The sequence below is a fragment of the Schistosoma haematobium genome, chromosome ZW, assembly GCF_000699445.3.
Source record: "Schistosoma haematobium chromosome ZW, whole genome shotgun sequence".
NCBI lineage: Eukaryota > Metazoa > Platyhelminthes > Trematoda > Strigeidida > Schistosomatidae > Schistosoma > Schistosoma haematobium.
Window position 1 is genome coordinate 75,463,292 of NC_067195.1, and position 21,472 is coordinate 75,484,763.

Here is a 21,472-nt window from a genome sequence, read left to right on the forward strand (position 1 = left end):
AACTTATTGTGTGGCTACCAACTCAATAATTTTGACTTAATGAGTAGATAAACTGACTGATAACATCAACTCAAGCCGCTTATATAACTCACAAAAACATTCAAGATTGATTTTTACAGATAGATTTTATCCAAAACTCCAAAAGTGTAGGCATACTGAAGTTTGACAGTAATATGTATGAAGTTATTTATCGCAAGTTGAGATTGTATATGCCTCTTGAATAGGTATGTCTCGAGTTAAACAGAAATAATCTAATACACTAGATAACACAGCTTAAAATGAATTACGTTTTTCTACCTTTGTCTTTTTTATAAACATCTTGTTCATTCTAATATATTTTTTGTATTGTCGATTCACCTTCTACCAACAAGTGAGAGCCAGACATTAACACCGTCGGATGTCTGCTCAGTTGTCTAGAGGTTGGGCATTCGCGCGCGAGACCGAAATTCCTGGGTTCGACTCTCGCGTGCGGTATCGTGGATGCGCGCTGCTCAGGAGTCCCATACTAGGAATAAATGACTGTCCAGCACTTCCAGGTTTTCAATGGTAGTCTAGCTTAGATCAACTCGTGAATTCAACTGTGAAAATGCTGCAATCTTCACAAATCCTCATACTGTTAATAGTCATGTGCTCACCAGTGACTAACTTCAAGGTGAAACTCCTGGATTTCTAATGTGAAATCATGACCAATGGAGTCCAATCCATGTCAGCTATTTTCCAATTTATAATTATCCTTATTCAAAGAATTCGTTGTTATCATGTCTGTCTATCACATGGTGATGTGCCGAAAGTTTTAGACAAATTCGGTGCGTCAACTTTTGGAAATTTTATTATTATTATTATTATTAATAGCTAATATTATTGTTGTTACTTCTCTCTCCACACTAATTATTTTTAAAAAGTAACAATAAATCAATATTGTCCTAACGTATCTCTTATCAATTCAAGATCCATCAGCTTGCTTCCTAAAACTGAACAACTTCCTGTCATTTAGTCGATACTGTTTGGCTTTAATTGATGATATTAATTGTTAGACTGATTAATTTCTGATAGATTTTATGCTAATGGATTTTCTTTTATTTTCTATGTAGCATTGTTCCTGATATTGGAAATGAATGTAAAACACCATATAATAATAACTGTGTAACAAATGAATTCTTTTGAAAATACTTGAGGGAATGTTTTTCATTCACTTTTTGGTATTTTTTCGGTGATGAAATCTACAGCAGAACAAAGCATTCTATCTGGATTGCTCTGTAATCTGATAACAAAGTGCTGTTCGAACTATTTGTTTTCTCTGACTTTATATTAAACAAATTTGTATATGGTTGTTTTAGGCCGAGTGAATCATCTTACGATTTTAGAAATTTTTCGAACCATAACAGAATAATTTATCTCCTATTGTTAGCCTTTAAAATTTAGTCAACCTGGTTTTCTTTATAAAGAACGAAAGTATATTTCTTTTATATTGGTTTTAATTAATGTCTTGCAGTCATGAAAGCATTCAAAGTTATTCATAGCGAAATAGTAGTAATTTATCGAACAACTGATTTAATTGAAGGATCACTCCAAACAGGATTTTCTATTTATATGATTACATTTCAATTCGTATGTCATTTGCTTTTTATTTTAATCAAAACGGACAAACTTGATTGTCTGTTATACACACCTAATTAAATCTTAGTTACTAATCACTTGTGTGCAAATTGTTATATCTCCACAAAAGTCTTTATGATCTTCGTATTCACATGGATTAACTGAATTTCGTTTCATGTATAGCACGGGAATAGTATTCCATTCTAACTATTATTATCAGATTCTGGATTTTGAATCAGTTCTCCACGTAATTCAAACAAGTTTTCGTAAAATGTCTTAGTTTTATGAACCAATTCAATTTTTCTTAGCTACCTATTACAAAACTCATGGATTCTAGTGCATTTCACATTGCTTCTCATTTTTGCGACTTTCTGTAAACTACCGATTCACATGAAAGAAATGATCTTCCGAGTTTAGCTGCTAATATGCGTTTTTGTAATTTAGCCTACTTCCGTGGAATCAGTTACTTAGGGAAAACAATCCGAACAGTTTATGGTCGCTTTTATCGAGCATTGTCCAGTGTGGTTAGATAAGCAACCTAGTAAATTCGCTGAAAGTTTGATGTTAGGTGAACAAAAAACAAAATCGAGAAAATTCTAGTTTTTAGTTTATAAATCGAAAACTGATCGTTGACTAAAGCCTTCATATAAATTATTAACGGTTTATGGGTAGTTTATCAACAAGTAAATCATAACATACATTCACTGTTAGTAAATTATTGATAGTAGATGTCCTCAACATCCTTGAATATGCTCTTTTCTGGTAGTTTCATATTTTATGCACTTAGTAAAACGGCCTTTATTTCGTCAGTTCTAACTGATTGTTATGTAATAAAGTTTCTAGCTTAACTGAAATCTATTGTTGTGAATGAATTGGTGACTCTAAATGATGATATTCGAAATCCCTAGAAGAGACTGATTTATTTTTGAATTGTATATGAATTAAGTACATTCTCACTGAGCACCAAATTTTTAAAGAATTTTGAACATAGAAAAACTTCTTGGTATTGAAACTTAATTAACTTGAATTAATTATTTGTCGTCCGAAAAAGGAACTTATATATAATATAGAAAATGTTCTTTTTGCTGACTTAACAGTTATCAACGTATCATTTTTATTACAAACAATCTACCCAATTCTCTATTTATCTATTTACTCTAAATTATCAAGTAGAATCTTTTGTTAGTGATAATACAAAATCCACCATCTTTTTTGTGTATGTGTGTTATTATAGTTGCGTTTTTCGTGGTAAGTACGTCAATCTTCCCGAGCCTAAAAATTGTAATTTAAAATTATTTTTACATAGAGATTGAATCACTCCTTCCTCTATTCATCGTTCTATCTTACTTTTATTAAAAGAAAATCCTACCTTACACATTCTTGTAACATTTTCTTTGCTAGACAATGATCGAAAATCAAATTACACATAGTTTTCGTGTAACCCTACAAGAAAATTTGATTTTGCATATTACAATGTAGGTATTTATTCGAGCGAATTCTAGAATTGGTTTAAATACAGTTATATATTATAAACCAAAGAAGGTATCATACTTTCCTTTCATGATGTTTCGTTTGTCATTATATCAAACATGCGTACGAAATAAGTCAAAAATTGCATTTAATATTGGATAATATTTTTTAAAATGTATTTAGTCACAATGAGTTATTAAAAATAATAATAAAATCTGTTCAATTTTTTTCTTATTACTCAGCCTTTACCACGTCAAATTATTCTACATGGTTGTTTTGCTAGACATTTAACTAATACACCAAAAGGTTTCACAAATATTCGTCAATGTCCTTTATGGATTCGTTTAGCTACAGATCATGGTTTAGCGGTATCTGTAGCTCATGCTATTTCATCTGCTGCTCCGAAAGTTTTCGCTTCTAGTCAATCACCACGTCGAAGTGAACGACCGCCCAATCTTGATACTTCTTTCAATGAAAGTGTAGATCGAAGTTTTTTATTTTTTCCTTATCCAACACCTGGACGCTGGTATCTTAGTTTATATCCTGAATGTTACACAGAATATGAGTAAGTAATTTGGTTTTCTTTCGTGATTATAAATGTTGACTATTTCGAGTAATAAACGTATATTTTTATTTGGAATGATCGATGGAAAAATTAGATCATTCTTTCGCAACATCTAAAGTTATTCTGTAGTTTTGTCAACATATTGTACCAGAAGTAAAAGTGAAATTTTGTTTGTTTGTTTCACGTAAAGAACTGAATAAATCTGATTACTTATATTAATTATAAATTAATTGTAAACAACATAGTTCTCAGAGAATAAATTCATTTTATATTAAAACTTCTCATCAACTGTAAGTAACTTCACTATGCAATAAATAATGAACTTTGAGTCAGAAATTCGACATAATTCATCTTGTATTTGGTTGTTTGAATCTTCTTATTGATGTTTAGGACTGCAATTGGTCAGTCTCTTATTGGTATACATGCATCCTGTGCTGATTACCTCGATATTATCTTAAGTCATAAGAATTATAATCAGAGATGGATAGTGGCTAGCAGTGAAATCTAGGATGCACATTTTGTTCCATTTTTACACATCAGTCGGCTACACCTCGATCCCAGAGATGATGTTCACTCCGAGACTCGATGTATGTTAAATGGTGAATTTAAAATAATGACCTTTAGTAACTTATTTTTTTACCGAGTATATCTACATACCTCTTTCTATCTTAATATAAGAGTTTTGTGAAAACTTTTCGAATTTCCAAAAAAAATTTACCATTCGTTCTCCTATATATTTATTGGTAACTGAATTGTTAGATAACGATGTATACTGTGATTCAAAGTATCTGGGACTGTGTTTTTACTTTGAAATCTTACTCTTATTGTTAATCTATCAGTTTAAGAGAGCATTATGTTACTATGCAGCATACACTAATAGTTGAATACTTTCTGCAAACAAGTTTTCCTCTCCTCTTTTTTCTGGCTTGATTGTATTGTTCTCGAATTATCTAAACATCATCACACTCCATTTGTACAACTGTGTTATCAAACTTTGGATCTGCTGAATTAAATAATAATCTGTTCAGTTTTTAAACAGCCAATTGGATCTTTTTATACTACACCTAATTTGAAACTTCTATTTATTTCTATTACGAATGGTTACATACTTTAAAATCAGATGCAACAATATATTGTTCTCTTTGTAGAAGACTAGTCATTTCCTCATTATTACTTACATATTTCTGCATATTTTCATGATCGTTCTGGCTATTGTGTTTACAAAAGTTTCTCGTTTTATTTGTGTTGATTATTTCTTTGATAATAATCATTTTAGTGGTCTTATTAGAATTGTATAGTAGTAAAAATATATACCCTATCTCATTAGCATCAAGCATACAACCTTTTAGTTCCTTTTCATTCTATTACTCTAAGGAATATGTTCATTACACTCAAAATTTGATCACTGATACACTTGTTAAGTTGTTTGTACTTATATGGACAACTGAATGAACAGTATTGAATTTAAGTGTAACTTTTCAGGTTGTTTAAGCCACTTAATCAATGAAGCGTTGAAAATAGGTGTGCTACACCCTCTACCTTTGGTTTTCCTTGTCTCTAGGCCACATTAGCTAACAACTCAGAAGTAGGGTGTTAGAATTCTCTCACATATGACTGGCGACTTGTCTTTTCCATCTTAATTTTGGTTGGTTGTTATTGACCCGTCGTTGTCTGCACATTCCTTTCGATTGTCTCACCCTTTGACTTGATTCTTGATCTTACATTTGTCCATGAGTTTTCTAATTAGTTGATAAATTGGGTCGGTTTCTATATGTTTATTGATTGCTGATTGATCTGAGTGCCAAGCTTCTATAGATTCTCCACTCTTCTTTATATCCTCTGTGTTCATGACTTCTACGTGCGTTGTTGTATAAGTTAGAAGGCCAAAGATGACAGAGTGAAGCTGTCGACACTTATTATTATTTAGATATTTTTGTTTCATTAGATGAAGGGAAATTTCAATTGGACACTTCTTATCGCACCAAGGGAGGGGAGAGTGGTGTGAATCATCACATCCAACAATGAATACACTATACAATTTTAACAATATAATTTACTTTCTACACTATTGCAATTATTGTCCGTAGAAGTGTAGTGAATAAATTATTCAGTTCCTCAAATTGGAGAAGTATTATTGAAATAAACTCAGTAATTTAGGAATGTATACCGTATAAGTGTGTAATTTTACACTGATTTTATATTATCCACAGATATATAATATTAATATAACTAATAAATATCAGATGTACCTGATATGAATGTCCAATAAATATGTAATATATCAATTTAGAATCTTTTAATACAATTTATTCTTTTTAATGTTTTGTAGTACTCTATAATAATTGCTGATATCTTTCTTAACATAAAACTGAGAATATTGGGTTTTAGTTGTCATTGAACCACGCGTATACGGTCACTGCCAAAGAGTTCCTACTCACCGCTTCCTCGCAGCGGTGTTACTTACGAAATCGAGAGGATATAAGCGAATGTACGGCTCTTAGACCGGGTAGGTGGGTATGGAGGATCCAACTAGAGGAGTTGTAAGACCCCGATTCCAAACCAACGGTGCACATGGGCTCCGGAATCCTGCAGGGACAAAGGGCGTATGAACGCATTCATGGACACTGGCTACCATGAGACTGCACCTCTTAACATTGCTCCATTGACTTGTGGATTAGACCTCTAGGTCGAAGGCTCAGGAAGCAGCTACTAAGAAAATTTTCTGCCTCATTTTGGGCTCCTGGACAGTATTCCAGTTCTCATCTGCATTGAATGGCGAAGTGTGGTGCATGTATATTTGGTGCCTCTTCGTACCAATGTTTATTTGTTTAAATAAAATAAATTTGTGTTATATTTTTCTTCTTGGAGTTCTTCATGTTTTCTTCGTAACCTTAAAATGTTGGATTCTAAAATAGTCATATTAAACATAACTATTTAAATCTGTACAGGTATGCTGCTACAACTTTTTTTCTAAAAAAACGAGCGTATCTAAACTAAACAATCAATGAAAATATGAAAGCGATGAACATTCACTTTATCCTAGTATGTGTTTCCTCAAAAGTAAGCACCCAAGACTCAGGAACCAAGAATAGAATCTAGGACCTTCGGTATCGCGAATGAGTGCTTAATTTCTAGAACATTGATTTAAGATCTAATAGTATACAGGTCTAATATCGATTATTCTGGGATACTACGTGGTCAACTTCGATTGTCCTCATCGGGTAACTTCACAACTGACGCGATTGAACTCAATGAATATCATTTAGGAAATGGAAATTATCCATAGATCCATTAAATCTTGCAATTCAACAGTGAGATAATAATAATAATAAGTTATTTACATAGTTAGGATTTTTTCTTTAAGCTGTGTTAGAGAGCTGGTATCTTCTTTTTCATCTGTTCTGTATGCATTAAAAACAACTGTTCTGTTTCATGTCTTTTGTGTACACGTATCTTTTTTCTCTGTTTTTATTCACACGGTTCTTTGTTCAATGTTGTGATGTACGTCTGTTCGCATGCATGTGTTCCGTTATTCTGTTCCCTGTAATCAATATTTATGAATATACATCATATGTACATATGTATGTGTCTGTCTTTCTATGTTTATATATCCTGAAACAATTGAGTTTATTGCTATCTTAGCGTGTAGAAAAATTGAGAATAAGCGGGGAAAAAGGGTTGTATGTTATAAATACACACTACACTGTTATGAAGACACATTATATGCAGACTGTTTTCGTGCAATGAATTTCTTCTATCTTATGCCTCACTTTTTTTCTGTCCTCACTCTATTTCTCTCCATACTACATATCTGTAGGAATACTGTTTTTTCTTCAATGTATGGACTTAAATCTTAACCTACACTTGTATTGCTTTGGGTTGTTTAACTTCAAATCAAATAACTCAATGACTTACCTGGTTGTCATGTCGTTTTTTGAGTAGTTGCTATTTATAATTGATTGATCACTGAATAGTCACGAATTTCTTATTTATCTAGTCCTTTAGTGCTGATCACATTTGGCCACTAGTCTAAGTGTCTAGATATCTCTTGTACTGTTTTGACATTTTAGGTAGTCGAAGTTAATCGACAGGGGTCCCTGAACTTATATTTTGCGCTATTTGTCACTGGTCAAGATAACTAGTATCCCATACTAGCAAGTGCAAAATAACAAGAAACTAGGTCTAAGATCTCATGTTGAGTACTTCCAACCACTTAATAATAATTACTGTTGCATAGTGCTATTGATAGAAAAGAGAATAGAGTAGAGATGTCCTTAGTATTCACTGGTTTTCCAATTACCGGTTAATAAAACACTATTTTTTATGAAGATATGTCGTAAACTTACTTGTAATAGTTTTCCGTTTAGTTAAAAATAAGAAATGATCATTATAACGACTGATTCGGTTGTATAAATTCAGTTATAAACGTATAATGCATACTCCTCGTTCTACTACCACTACTACCCAACATATTTGTGTTGTCCTCTTTTTTTGTTGAAAAACCAAGTGCACTTTGTGGATTGGATCAGTCAGCAGTAATTGATGTTTCACTAATAATACGTTCAACTCCATGCATAAATAATCATTGTCGACAGATCGGTGAAGGAGCTACAATAGCTCCATCTCGCCTCCTATATCCGAATGAATTAATAGTAAGCTTTTCTTATATCGATTTATTTCTTTGAATAATTTCACTGATCAATATCAATATTTTCTTGCTTTTTTTCCCACTGGTTTTTCGTTACACTAAGAAGTTTGAAAATCGAAATAATCGTCATTCTCATAATTGTTTCGTTTGTGTAAAATTGCAAAATAATGATTATTTATTTATTTCCTTTATGTGCAATGTGTAATTAAGATTTTTATCAATCCGAAATCTACTACTTTCAATTAACAACAAAAAATAACAGACTATAATCTTCTAATATGTACACACTTTAAATAGTATTCAGAATTATTTAATTTCATAATTCCTTTCCAGAGTAATTACTCAAATTACATAATAATATCGTAAGAATAACAACTAGGAAATTTAGTAGGGATTCATATAGTCAGCTGTATAAGTCACACTTATTCTGTCTGTAAAAGCCAAAGATACCTACTGCTGGCTCGGAATATTTTTAAAAAATTCTTTTCTGTTTTGACTTGACCATATGATTTTTTATATTTTTTTACATTCCGAAATTTCTCAATGAGCTTAGAATATGTACGCCGTCGTTTTATTTTTCGCTCATCGGTAACTTTATGATCCAATAAGTTAATTCATCGTATTATTTTCGATGTTATTTTCAAACTACATACACAGACTAGTCGTAAAGTAATATCGCTTTTTATAGAGATAGTAGAAAAATTTTTGAAGAAGACCAGTCGTTTTATTCATATTTTACTAGTGTGTTAGGAACGGTTGAAGTCTGATTGTCTGTGGAGTGTTCAGTCGCATTCGGTTCGTATAAATTGTTGGCTTAGCGTTTGATGTCCACTTCATTAGTCATGAAAATTATCAGCTATCTGACCTTCTCAACTGAATTATTTGAAATACATGCGAAAATTTTTGACTCGGTTGAGAGTTAAAACCGTCCTGTTTTAGACTTACTTTTGAGTTAAATAAGTAACAAGTCTTTATGTAGAATAAATATATGTAAAAATGTAAAATTATACTTCAAGATATTCATAGCATTGAAGTTTGATTCACTTGTATTCTGGACTTTCCCATATGATTCACTCTGAAAATTTAATAACATCGTAATCTTTTTCATATAAACTTACCTCGATTAGTGTTTCTTCACCATTCCCTTCTAATAAAGAAGTGTAAGTTATGCTATTAAAGTGTTGTAATGGCAAAAATAAATAATTTGTCGATATCAGTTCTATGACACGATCATACAGTAGATAATTGACTGAGCGCACTCTATCACGACACCCGATGGTTAGGTCACTATATTAGATCACACGATACATAGATACATAATTGCGGCCAATGATTGAGAACCAGATAATCTACACTGGGATTTCGAACAATTAGCTTGTGTAATCAGTAGCGGGAAGGAGTTCACAATATTATAGTGTCTCTCATTTAGTATAGCTGGATATGTCTTCGTCCACTAACCAATCATGAATTCCTATCACTGACACATCAAACACTGAGAAATGTTTTTACTTGTAAGTTGAGAAGCTGAAAATGTTTCTTTTTGTTATTTTTTTAACACAACGCTAAACTTATTTCCAAAATGTTATTGCTCTCTCTGTACTTATACTTAATCTAATAAGTTTACTGACGATATGTTAAACCAAATAATTACGCAATGATGTTTTTGAGTTTACACAGAAATTTCACTTACTAGTGGGATCTTTTAAGAAAACATACTGTCATTGATGCAAAATGCATAGACCTACACATCAGGTTATCCTACATCTAACACCTTCTTGCAATGCCAAATTGCGTATTTATGGTTTGGGCTTGTTTTTACAGGTTTAACGTCTCCACGTTTTATTGAACAGTCAACCAGTCGTACGGAATATATGATCAAGCATATATATGCATCGGTTTACATTGCCAAACTACATACCAGAGGAGTAGGAGTATTAACAGCACCAGACGTAGTAGTACTGAACAGGGATTTTTAATATGAATCGATAAAAATATACTGATTGCTGGAGTAAAAATTGTTATGTCCTTGATTTGCCTAACCGCTGCTGTATCTAAATCTAGATTAAGACATTGATGTGATAGGTTGATTGGCCTAACCTTGAGGCTAGTATGAGTGAGCTCGAAGTGAGACGAAAACTATTCTATCATCCAATTGGCTGACAGTCACGAGAGAGAGAAGACAAGTCAATTGGAACACTACTCAACCTATTTCCAATTTCGATCTGATTCCCGATCCAGATTAGTGTAAAAAGATACATGACTAACCAGGCCACAACGCACAAACAATTAGGAAGATACAGTCACGTTCAAAACTGGGGATCTGAGTAAAAAATAGAGCACAAAGGATGATGTTTAGATTACAATAGATTTGGAACAGAAAAGGCTATTCCAGTGAATCATGCATCAAACGAAAGCTTATGATCTGTAGAATAGATTGGGGGAAAAAGTAAATGTTACTGTTTTACAAGCTTTGAATTGAACGGAATAACGTCCCCAAAAGATAGATTCCGTAGTTTGTCAAGGCTACTTGATTCTCTGTTCACATCAAAAATAGTCCAGGATACTTGTGAAATTCACGTTATAAGAATATAAAGATTAAATGTATACGCGCCATTGCGACTGATTTTGAGCCATTTCACATAAAGCATCCTAGAACTGTGTTATAACTTGTCGTTTGAATGCTTCTTGTCTTGGCTCTTTTAATGCTACTTTTTGAAATCTGGTCGTCTCTGATTGTTATGTCGGAAACGCTTATCACTTATACTCGGAACGAGGGACCTCTGAAATTCCCACGACGCGAAAGTAAGAACACAAGACTGGTATAAATGATGATTTATTAACCCAAAACACGAGGACGACGACTCTGATAGAAAATACACTCATTTATATATTGATTGTACATCCATTTTGATTAATAATTAGGATGAAATCACATATATAAAAAAATACTTAGAGACATAACAAATCACAGACTGAGCATAGTTCATGTCAATGGAATAAAAGGATATCGCATATTATACAGAATAAAATATCATACGAGAAAAGAAAACAAATACTACATTGAGTCATCTTTACATTGGATCAAAACGGAAATAATCTTGAGTAAAACTCATAATGAGTAAATCAATCGAAAATCGACTTTTCTTTCCATCATATCACGCTGGTTACAATAACCACGCTTATCTCAACTGTGTTGTCTGTAAGCAAAGATGGATAGCGGCTAGCAGTGGGATCCAGGACGCGCGTTTCGTCCTATTCGAAACCCGTCAGCTGGTTTCACATACATCTCAGAGTTGATGTTCACTCTGGCACTCGAACCCAGCACCGTCCGCTTCAGGCGTCATCGTGTTATCCACTTAGCTACTGAGTCCTGATAGCCACTTGCTTCTGCAATGTGATGAAGTTTAAATTCATTTGGCATTGTTTACTTGAATCTTCCTATTTATGTTTAGGTCTGCAATTGATCAGGCTCTCAGTACTAAGTGGATAACGTAATGACGTTTGAAGTGGTCGGTAGTGGGTTAGAGTCCCAGAGTGAACATCAACCTTGAGATGCATGTACACCCAGATGATGAGTTCCGAGTAGGACGAAACGCGCGTCCTGGATCCCACTACTAGCCACTATCCATCTTTGCTTATAATGCTTGTAAATTAAGGCAATATCGAGGTAATACGCAGTGTGCACATATGCTAATAAGAGACTGATCAATTGCGGTCCTAAACATCAATTGGAAGATTCAAGTAAACAATAACAATTGAATTTATATTGTCTTTATGTACTAACATGGCTCAGTTTAACGATCAATGGCCTCTTTGGTTGATGCCACATCTTGGTTTAGTCGCTCTAGTTTTCTTTTAATCTACTTCACTAGCCATCATCTCGGGACTAGGTAGGTGATAAGGCAAGTAAGTTTTCTTGATTAAAATATTTGATAGATTGTTACTTGAAGATTTCACTGGTAAAATCTTAGGATCGACTAAAAAACGGGTTTAGAGTGTTTAATAATCTCTCTAAAGCTAGTATACCAAGTATGTTTATTTTTTCGTTCTAATTGCATTATCATTTTACATACTTTACATCAATAGAAAAATCTGTTACCTTTATTTTTTTTCTGATGTTAGGTAAACACATCACGTTCTAGAGATGGTAGCCAACGATGGCGTCCACCATGGTGGTCATATGATGGTAGTAATAAAGATAATACTGATAAAGAAAATCATCATTTTAAATATAATAGTCCATTTAATTATGTTCCAGTTAAAAAAATTGGTAAAATACCAGGTGAAGGTATATGTATTAATCTTTTTCAAAGATCAGTTCATGTATCGACATGTGCTTGCCCTATTGGTTATGGTGGACTAGGTTGTATGCCATTACCTATAGATTATTTTAAAACTTTTGGACTCTATCCTAATAGACAAATATTATCATATGATGCATTGATATTGGCTTTGTCCAATTTCGGTTTTATACCAGCAATTCTATTGACTGTTATTCATCGACTTTGGATACCGGCATTAGTTTATGGATACACTTTTCTTTTTTCTACAGTAAGTTGATAATTTTAGTACTTCATATATATATATATATATATATATATATATATATATATATATATATATATATATATATATATAATTTTATTAAGTATTGTTGTTTGTCGGAGGTAAAATGTAAATTCGACTTAAATTCATGTCAATTATAAATATACAAATATTGAAGTCAGACGACTGACAAGTGTAATCACAAGCTTTTAGAATAGATGGATTGTGGCTGGCATCTAAATACGGAACGTGAGTGTTTTTTTTTCTGGGACTCGTCAACTAGTGTACATACATCACAGTGTTGATGTTTACACCAAGACTCAAACCGATTAGCTTTTAGAAAGGATTTGAATTATCGCGTTTTTGATATTCAGGATTGAATTCTGATTAGTCTTGGTGTTTGAAGGCTACTTGGTTCTAGTTGTAGTGTGAACATCAGCATTGGGATATGGACTCACTTAGTTGTCGGTTTGCAAATCGAGTGAAACATGCCTCATTGATTCAAATACTAGCCACAAACGATATATTTTAAAAGGAAGTGTTATCCTTTTTGTTATTAAAATTTAAAATTTTGAGTTTGACTAAAATTTCTCAAGAGATTATATACTGTTATATGAGATTAGTGTGCACGATAGCAATGTTTTCCATTAGCAAATTACAAAAAGTTTCATGTGGTATAGTTTTGCAATAGCTTTCATTGACTACAACAGAATATATTTAGTGATTTTTATTACAAGCAATATAGTCTGCTGGTTGTAATAACAGGGGTTATTTAGATGGAAAACTAACTTCGCCAAGAATCTAGGCTTACTGTTGACAGTCTCTGGTTAGAATATTATATCATAAATTATTTAAGTTGGTAGATTAGGTTTCTTGAAAGTTACACCAGTGACTCTCATGTTCTGTATATTGTAGTTTTCAAACATTTCTGAATGGGGATTTTGTATAATTCTATTAATAGAAAATTCTCCTATTGATCAACTTTCGTTGTTTTCACATAGTCTCTCATTTTCTCAGGTTATTTATTCTACCACAGTCGAATATTTAACCCAAGGCAAAGTTACTGTATTGCATTTTAAATTTTTAACTAAATTGTTCAAAATCAAAATTCTAACCATGTTTAAACATTTTCTGTTTTTCTTCTCCCCTATTTTTTTCGTGATACAGCAATTTTGTTAAATAAACTGTAGCTTATCTAAGTGTTTCTTAGCTAATTATTTTCTAATTGTTTTACGATAAATAAGTCAGTGTTTTCAAGCTCTTCAGTCGAGAAAATAAATATAAGTAAATTAAATTATTAGTGGGATTGAATTTTAGGAAATTTGAGTTAGTGGTCCCAATAAATTAACTTTTAAACAAAAAAAAAATGATCAAAATCCTAATCAGGTTTCAATTTTCAGTAAAGTATATGCTTGTCACACATCAATATAATTAATCTTTAATTTGCAGATATTAAAATTGAAGTAAGGCTTCAAATTTGTATTGTTTTCTTCTTTTCAATTTAGTAATCTGTGAAATGATTCATCATTTCACACCTAGAGATATTATTCACTTAAGAACTAGCCTAAATACTCACTGACTGAGATATATACTTCGTTCGATACTAAGTTATTGTAGTTTAAATGATGAATTGATAGATTTCTAATTCTATAGATTTTTGACTAAACAGTAAACCTTACCTAACATTGCCATTAGCAGCTATCTGTTTTCAGTTAATGTAACTCTGTCAACTAATGAGACTTATAGTATTCAGCTTTGACACAGCATTCTCTTTGTTAATCTTATTGTTACTACTCCCATTGGTCAAATGGAATTAACATTACTATAGTAGTTATTAATGTATTTACTTACTTACTTAAGTCTGTTACCCCTCGATAAGGAGGATAGGCGACCCACCAGGATTCTGTGTCGTGGGCAAATAATACACATTTATTTGTTTGGTCTTTCCCCGTTTTTAATTCAGTGTTCATGGAACTTTGATTATCAATTGATAATTGCGTAGTATTAATAGATTATCACTGAATGCTTTTTGTTTCAATGCATATATATATATATATATCATTTGCGAAATGTCAATCAATTGTCTCAGACTTGACTGTTTCCTCGTTTCCACACCAATCACTCTGTATTCTCCAGACATTTCACTTTCAGTTGATGATACATACTACTTATATCTGTCTACGTCAGTGGCACACACCACAATGAATGTGCATGGTTGAGGAGTCCCACATTGTTGTCTATTTATTCATATAACTTCACTACTCGATGGTATGGTTTTTAAAGTGATGCTTTTTCTCACTTTTTATCTCTACCGCTTATTAGTAAAGTTGTATACAGTGAAGATATAAACATTTCTTATGTGATGCTTTTTGTCTATCTTTATCGCTAAAATTCCTTTTTTTTTCTTATTGTATAGCTTTATCATATTTGTGATACAGATTCTAATCTAATACCAGGTTACAATGTTATGCACACACCGAATTATGGTAGTAGTATGCTTTATCAATCTACAAATATTGCATTTAAAATGAATATTCCAATTAGCAGTAGTAGTAGTAGTAAATCATTTATTTATTCACAATTTACCTCATCAATATGTGTATTACCAGTGGATACATTATCATTTTGTGATTTTTTTGGCGGAATTTTCTCAATTTGGATAAGTACATTAACAATAGCTGCAATACCTATGAAATATACACAATGTGCATTTATTATTGGTGCATTATTACTTACAGTTGCAGTACAAATTGTTCGTTATTCTATTGGTATTATTTTAGTTCCATTAATAATTGGATTAATAATTATTCTTTATTCTTGGGTAAGTAATGAAAAGTATTATTTCTAATTATATATATCCAATTATTTTTTGAAATTTTAATTCTATATCGTTTGGATAGTAACTACACAAAGACATATGGAGTAGGTTATTGATTGTTTCTTGGACTTATATTATTATAATAGTAGTTGTCATCATAAATTGTCATTAATTAAATAAACATTAATAGTCAATCAGATATGGGTAAGTTTCGGAATGAAATATGAACTTTGTGGCAAGCCCCTTTGGCCACTGTATCATTTGTCTACTCATTGTAGCTCAGACACTTAATTCATCATGTTAATTTCTGTGTGTATTTCAGATTCTTAATTCACTATGTTAATTTCGGTGTGTATGATCGAACGCATGTCTGTACATTACCCTTAAGCTATCCTTCTATCGATTGCAATGTGCAGATAATCGATAATTTATCCACACTCGATTAACTCTCAAAAATATATATGGATTTTTAACACACACACACACACACTCACTCACTTTGTTTCATCGTGTGCTTGCTCGCTGTACGCTTGCGGATTTTGATTGATCTTTAACAATAAATTATCTCTACAACTGGTGTTCGGGCTTCTTAATAATCTCGAGTAAATCCGTAATTCTACTAGGAGATTAAGCCTACCTTAAATACTCAGTTTACGGGATATTATTTATTGGAGTCAGATATTGAGGACATTAGCCTCAACATATTGGTTAGCGGCCGTTTCAACATATTGGTTAGCCGCCGTTTCAACAACTTTCAAGTTTAAGATTTGATAATTAATTTGGAATAATGATATATGATTTATGGTACTTTTATCTCACTTGAAGAGTTATAAACTTAAGATTAAGCAAACCTTTTACTAACTGTTTTACTCATAAGAACTCATATTGTATTACATTTATTGAAATTTAACAAGTTACAAGACTAAATAATACGTTGTTTAATAATAGTTAACTTTGATAAATGAACTCAAATGATGTTTCATGGTTTGAAATATTGAAATATATGTGAGTAGGAACATGTACTCACTAACAGAACTGTTGTATCAAGGAATAGGTGAATTTTGAAAAATTTAAATCATCAACCCATTATCTTGTCTGTAATTTTATTATCGCTTGGCCTGAAAGTCAATTAAGGAATCATAAGTATCCACTGCTTAAAATTCATTTTTTAAATAGATATCCACTCCTAAACACCCGTCTAGTGCTTCTAGGTTTTTAGTGGTGGTCTAGCTTAGATTGAATCGTGAATTCAACTGTGAAGAAAACTCATAGTTGTTGTATTCTTTTAAACATCTGTTAAAAGAGAGATTTACCATTTCATTTTTTTGTTTTCATTGGTTGACAAACTTTTTATGTTTAAACAGGAATTTTCAGTAAAGTAACCATCAAGCTGAACAGTTCGTCAGTAAAAATATATTTTATCTTGATTAATAGACTAAGAGATAATATACTAAACACAAATTAATCATAACTGAAACCTTATTAATAACTGTTTGGGTTCCAATGTGGACATCAACACTGAAATATAAGTATGTTCAGCTAATGGGTTTAAAATAGGATGAAATTGGCATTCTGAATTCCACTGCTAGTTACAGTTGATCTTTTCTATTTGATTAAAACTTATTTAAGCCATTACGAATTGTACGATATACGTTTTATCGGTCACTAGTTGCCGAAGAATTGAATACCTAATTATCTACTACAATTCATTTTTCGTTTAGGCATTATGTACTTGAAACTATTTTATCTTTAAAAAAAACGAAATGATTAACATTGTAAATTGGAATTCAAGCATTTATTCTTGTTTATTTATTTTTATTCTCTAGATAAATTTCTGCATTAAACTGAAAAGTTTATTTCCACCAATTCAATGGTGGATAATTAGTTTTATTCCAGGTGTATTATTTGCAACTATCGGTGCATCAATGTTTTTTCATGGACAATCAACACATAACTATACAAAACATCATAGTATATGGCATATATTAATTGGTTTATCATTAGCTTGTTTTCTTCCATGGCCATTTCGATGGCGTATAGCATTAAGTCCAATTATTTCTGTACATATACCATTATCATGTGGTAATTTACCGAAACATTATGATTATAATAGTGATTTATCAAATACTAATTCATTAGTAATACCAGTTGAAATAATACAGAATGAATCAGAAAATCTTCCTGGATGTAATAATGTATTAGATGGGAATAGAGATGTTAGTCTTTCCAATGAATATATGACATTAACAAAATTATCATATAAATCAATTTTTATTAACAAATTAACTAATAATTTAAATAAATTAACACAATTTACATCTAAAATATATCAAAAGTTTACTTTACAAATAGATAAACAAATTCAATTGAATTTTCTACTTGATCCATTATGTACACGTTGGCCAAAGTTAAAGTGGATATTACCTTACGGTAGGTACATTCTTCGTGTAAATTTCAATGAATTATTTTTTTCTTTGTTTTTATACCAGTTTAATTCTGTTTGCAATAACATCAATGAAACATTTGTGATTAATCTAAAACCTGGGATATATATATTCTATTTGGCACACCAAATAAACATAGCGATATAGAATTAAGATGTATAATAAACCAGTTGAACTAGTTAGGATATCGATGTGTGGGTGAGAATGATTGGTTGTTTGCTTAGTCAGACTTGTAGATAAATAGTCTGACAGGCGTTAGATGAGTTATATATTCTCTTATCCTTATTATTGCGATTGTTGTCGGTTTTTTTTGGTGTGAAGATTTATTTACGTTCTAGTCAGGTTAATCACGTGTTCTTGATCTGAGTTGTGAAATCTTGCAGAGTAGTTACTGGAAGGGAATCTAGTGTAGATATTTGTCTAAGGCTAATTAACGTCTTAGTCGTGTAGACGAAGAAAATCTGAGCGTTATAAAAAAATGTCTATAATAGTAAAAATACTAAACATTGAGAATATGGATCTAAAAGAAAGCATGTCTTATGAATTACTGAAATTCAAGTTCTAAGGGAAGAAAAAGATAAATCGGTTAATGACCAGTTTTGAGCCCTATCACACGATATCTCCAACTGCTGAGTAGTTATCGTTCGCACCTCAACTAAATAGTTTTCACGTACAAAAATAAAACACATCAAGAGTTGTGAGTCCATTGATTGGTAAGATGCCTTCATTTGACTTTGACTAGCTTTCTTTTCAATGACAATTGGCAGTTGCGCTTTCACGTAGAGAATGGCTGAGGATACGTGATATGTTTTCTGACCGTCTCGGTAGATGAAGATTCATAGCCTCGTTAATCGACTTGCTACGTTTTTAGTGCAAAAGCAAAATAAAGTTATCTGTTTGCCATGATATACTACTTTAATACAGTCCATGCCCAAAATTGTACTACCATTAGACTGGGCACTCAGTTGATGCTTTATACTGAAACTGAGATCACTTATATCAGATATTTGATTTGAGACCAAATATAGAGAATCCGATAATAGACTAGACAATACTTTATTCAACAAGATTACAAGTAGTATACACTCAATGAAGTGTAGACTAAAAATCATTGTTAGAAAGGAAACCAGATATTAAATAGTGAGCAAGCCGTGTCTATCTGTCCACGCTCAGTGATCAATTACATCTTACTTCCACTAGTCACATATCACTTTATCTATTACTTTGTCTAACCTTAGTATTGTTCATTCGATTTTCTTGCTTTTATACGAGCAGTGCTTCGAAGACATCTGTGTCGTAAGTAAACTTGTCCTTCAATTATATTATTTTCCAGACTCGTTTTCGCTAAAGCAGTACTTTAAAATAAAAATGTGAACTACTATTGTAGCCATTTATTTTATCATGCAAAGAGTCAGTCTTGTGATACATATTTACGATTTTACTCTACCTTTGAGGAAAGCATAAACTTAAAACATTAAATGATTAGTTGTCTACCAAATTCCATTTAAGGGGACACAAATATATATTTAGTCACCATATTTTATTATTTCTACTTGTAATTTCAATAATATCAAAGATGAAGTTTTGTAATTACTGTTTAAAATACTTTGCATAACGAAGCAAATCTTTCGTTAATCCGAATACCAAAGTAAAACCCACTATTCACTGTAAATACTGTATTTTTAAAAATTAATATTGACTTTATTCCTTAAACGATTGTCCGATAGTATGTTACATAAAGAAAACAACTAAAATTACATTGTCATCAATATTAAAGAAAACATTGTCTATTGAAAATTCCTGTTTACCTTAAAAATAACCCTCATAAGTAATATTTATCTTTATGAGACATTAAAAGCATTGAAAGTCAGGTATATGAATTGATTTCTCATTGTTCCATATACATACATGCAACTTTTTCATTTGTAGAATTTTATTGTCTGAATAAAATGTTTTTTTTTTAAAATTAATTTTCCTGTCTATTTTATTTTGTACTATGGGGTGAACAGAAGATCAGTCATTTAAGTCCTTTGCTTTTCTCTTTATTAGTAACGATAGTAACTAGTCTAATTCCTTCATTTAGTATTTTTGTTTTATATAAGAGGAAAAAAATCACTGTCTTATATATTCACTGGAAGAACATCTGTTGTTACTTTATATGCATAGTGTGTAATTAATGTACGCCTACTTATCAAATACAAACTTCTTATTCATATTTGCTTATATTAGAAGATTTTATTGATAACTTTGTAAATCGCGTTTATCTATCTCCCTTATTCCTCTTTCCACCACTCCCAGTGTTAATAAAGTCATATGACTTTGTCTATTAATCATAGAATTTAGAAATAAACTGAGACATATTCTTGTGTGATTTTCAATTTTTTGTTTGATTAAAGTTTTAAGCGGTAGTTTAATTGTGCATACATTTTGACTTTCGACTAGACGTTGAGAGTTTTTACTCACTTCTATCAATTTGAGCAGATCTATAGTGTGACTCAAGGTTAAGTAAATAAACCTGAAATAAGTAAAGTTGTACCACAAATGTCGGGAAAATATATAGATTTGACTGTGTTTATATTGTATTTTTAATGGCTACATTAAATAGTATTTTTTTAGGGACCAAGTTCTAAACATTGTTTGTTCATCGAAGTTTTAAATATGACTTTTTTCCTAAGTGAAGTAGAAGAAGTAGACTTTCTCTTTTATCTATTCCAACTTAATGTGCCTATCGTTTAATAGTAATCCAGTCGAAATTTATGTCTTTTGGTACTAAGGCAATGAATGGATGTAACAATTTAAATTTATCAATTCAGTACTCCATTAGGACCGTCAATAGTTTAATTTACAATAACTAAATAGGGAGTGAAGTAGTCGAACGCGTTGGCAACTTCACTTATCTTGGAAGTCTGATCAGCCCTAATGGGTTGGTGTCTGACGAAATCTCAGCACGGATTCGAAAAGCTCGTTTGGCTTTTGCCAACTTGCGTCACCTTTGGCGAAGGCGAGATATCCGTCTATCAATAAAAGGACGAGTATACTGCGCGGCAGTCCGTTCTGTTTTACTTTACGGCAGCGAAACATGGCCATTAAGAGTAGAAGACACTCGTAAGCTATTAGTATTTGACCACAGATGCCTTAGAAATATTGCTGGCATCTGCTGGGATCACCGGGTAAGTAATAGTGAGGTTAGACGCAGGGTATTAGGGAATGATGGTAAATCAGTTGATGAGGTTATGAATCTTCATCGACTGAGATGGTTGGGCCACGTGTTACGTATGCCTGAACACCGATTACCACGACGTGCAATGCTATCCGGTATTGGAGATGTTTGGAAGAAAGTTAGGGGCGGCCAAACCAAAACGTGGCATCAGTGCTTGAAGACACTA

General features: G+C 31.9%; 1 protein-coding gene across 1 annotated transcript in view; it reads left to right on the plus strand.

The window, feature by feature from the left end:
* TMEM8A (Transmembrane protein 8B) overlaps nucleotides 1–21,472 on the plus strand; it is a 60,943-nt gene that overhangs the window by 25,115 nt on the left and 14,356 nt on the right. The window contains exons 8-12 of the mRNA XM_051212313.1: nucleotides 3,309–3,631; nucleotides 8,139–8,283; nucleotides 12,402–12,830; nucleotides 15,241–15,645; nucleotides 17,469–18,072. Coding sequence (XP_051072483.1) covers nucleotides 3,309–3,631; nucleotides 8,139–8,283; nucleotides 12,402–12,830; nucleotides 15,241–15,645; nucleotides 17,469–18,072 — 1,906 coding nt within the window. The remainder of the gene's footprint in view (nucleotides 1–3,308; nucleotides 3,632–8,138; nucleotides 8,284–12,401; nucleotides 12,831–15,240; nucleotides 15,646–17,468; nucleotides 18,073–21,472) is intronic.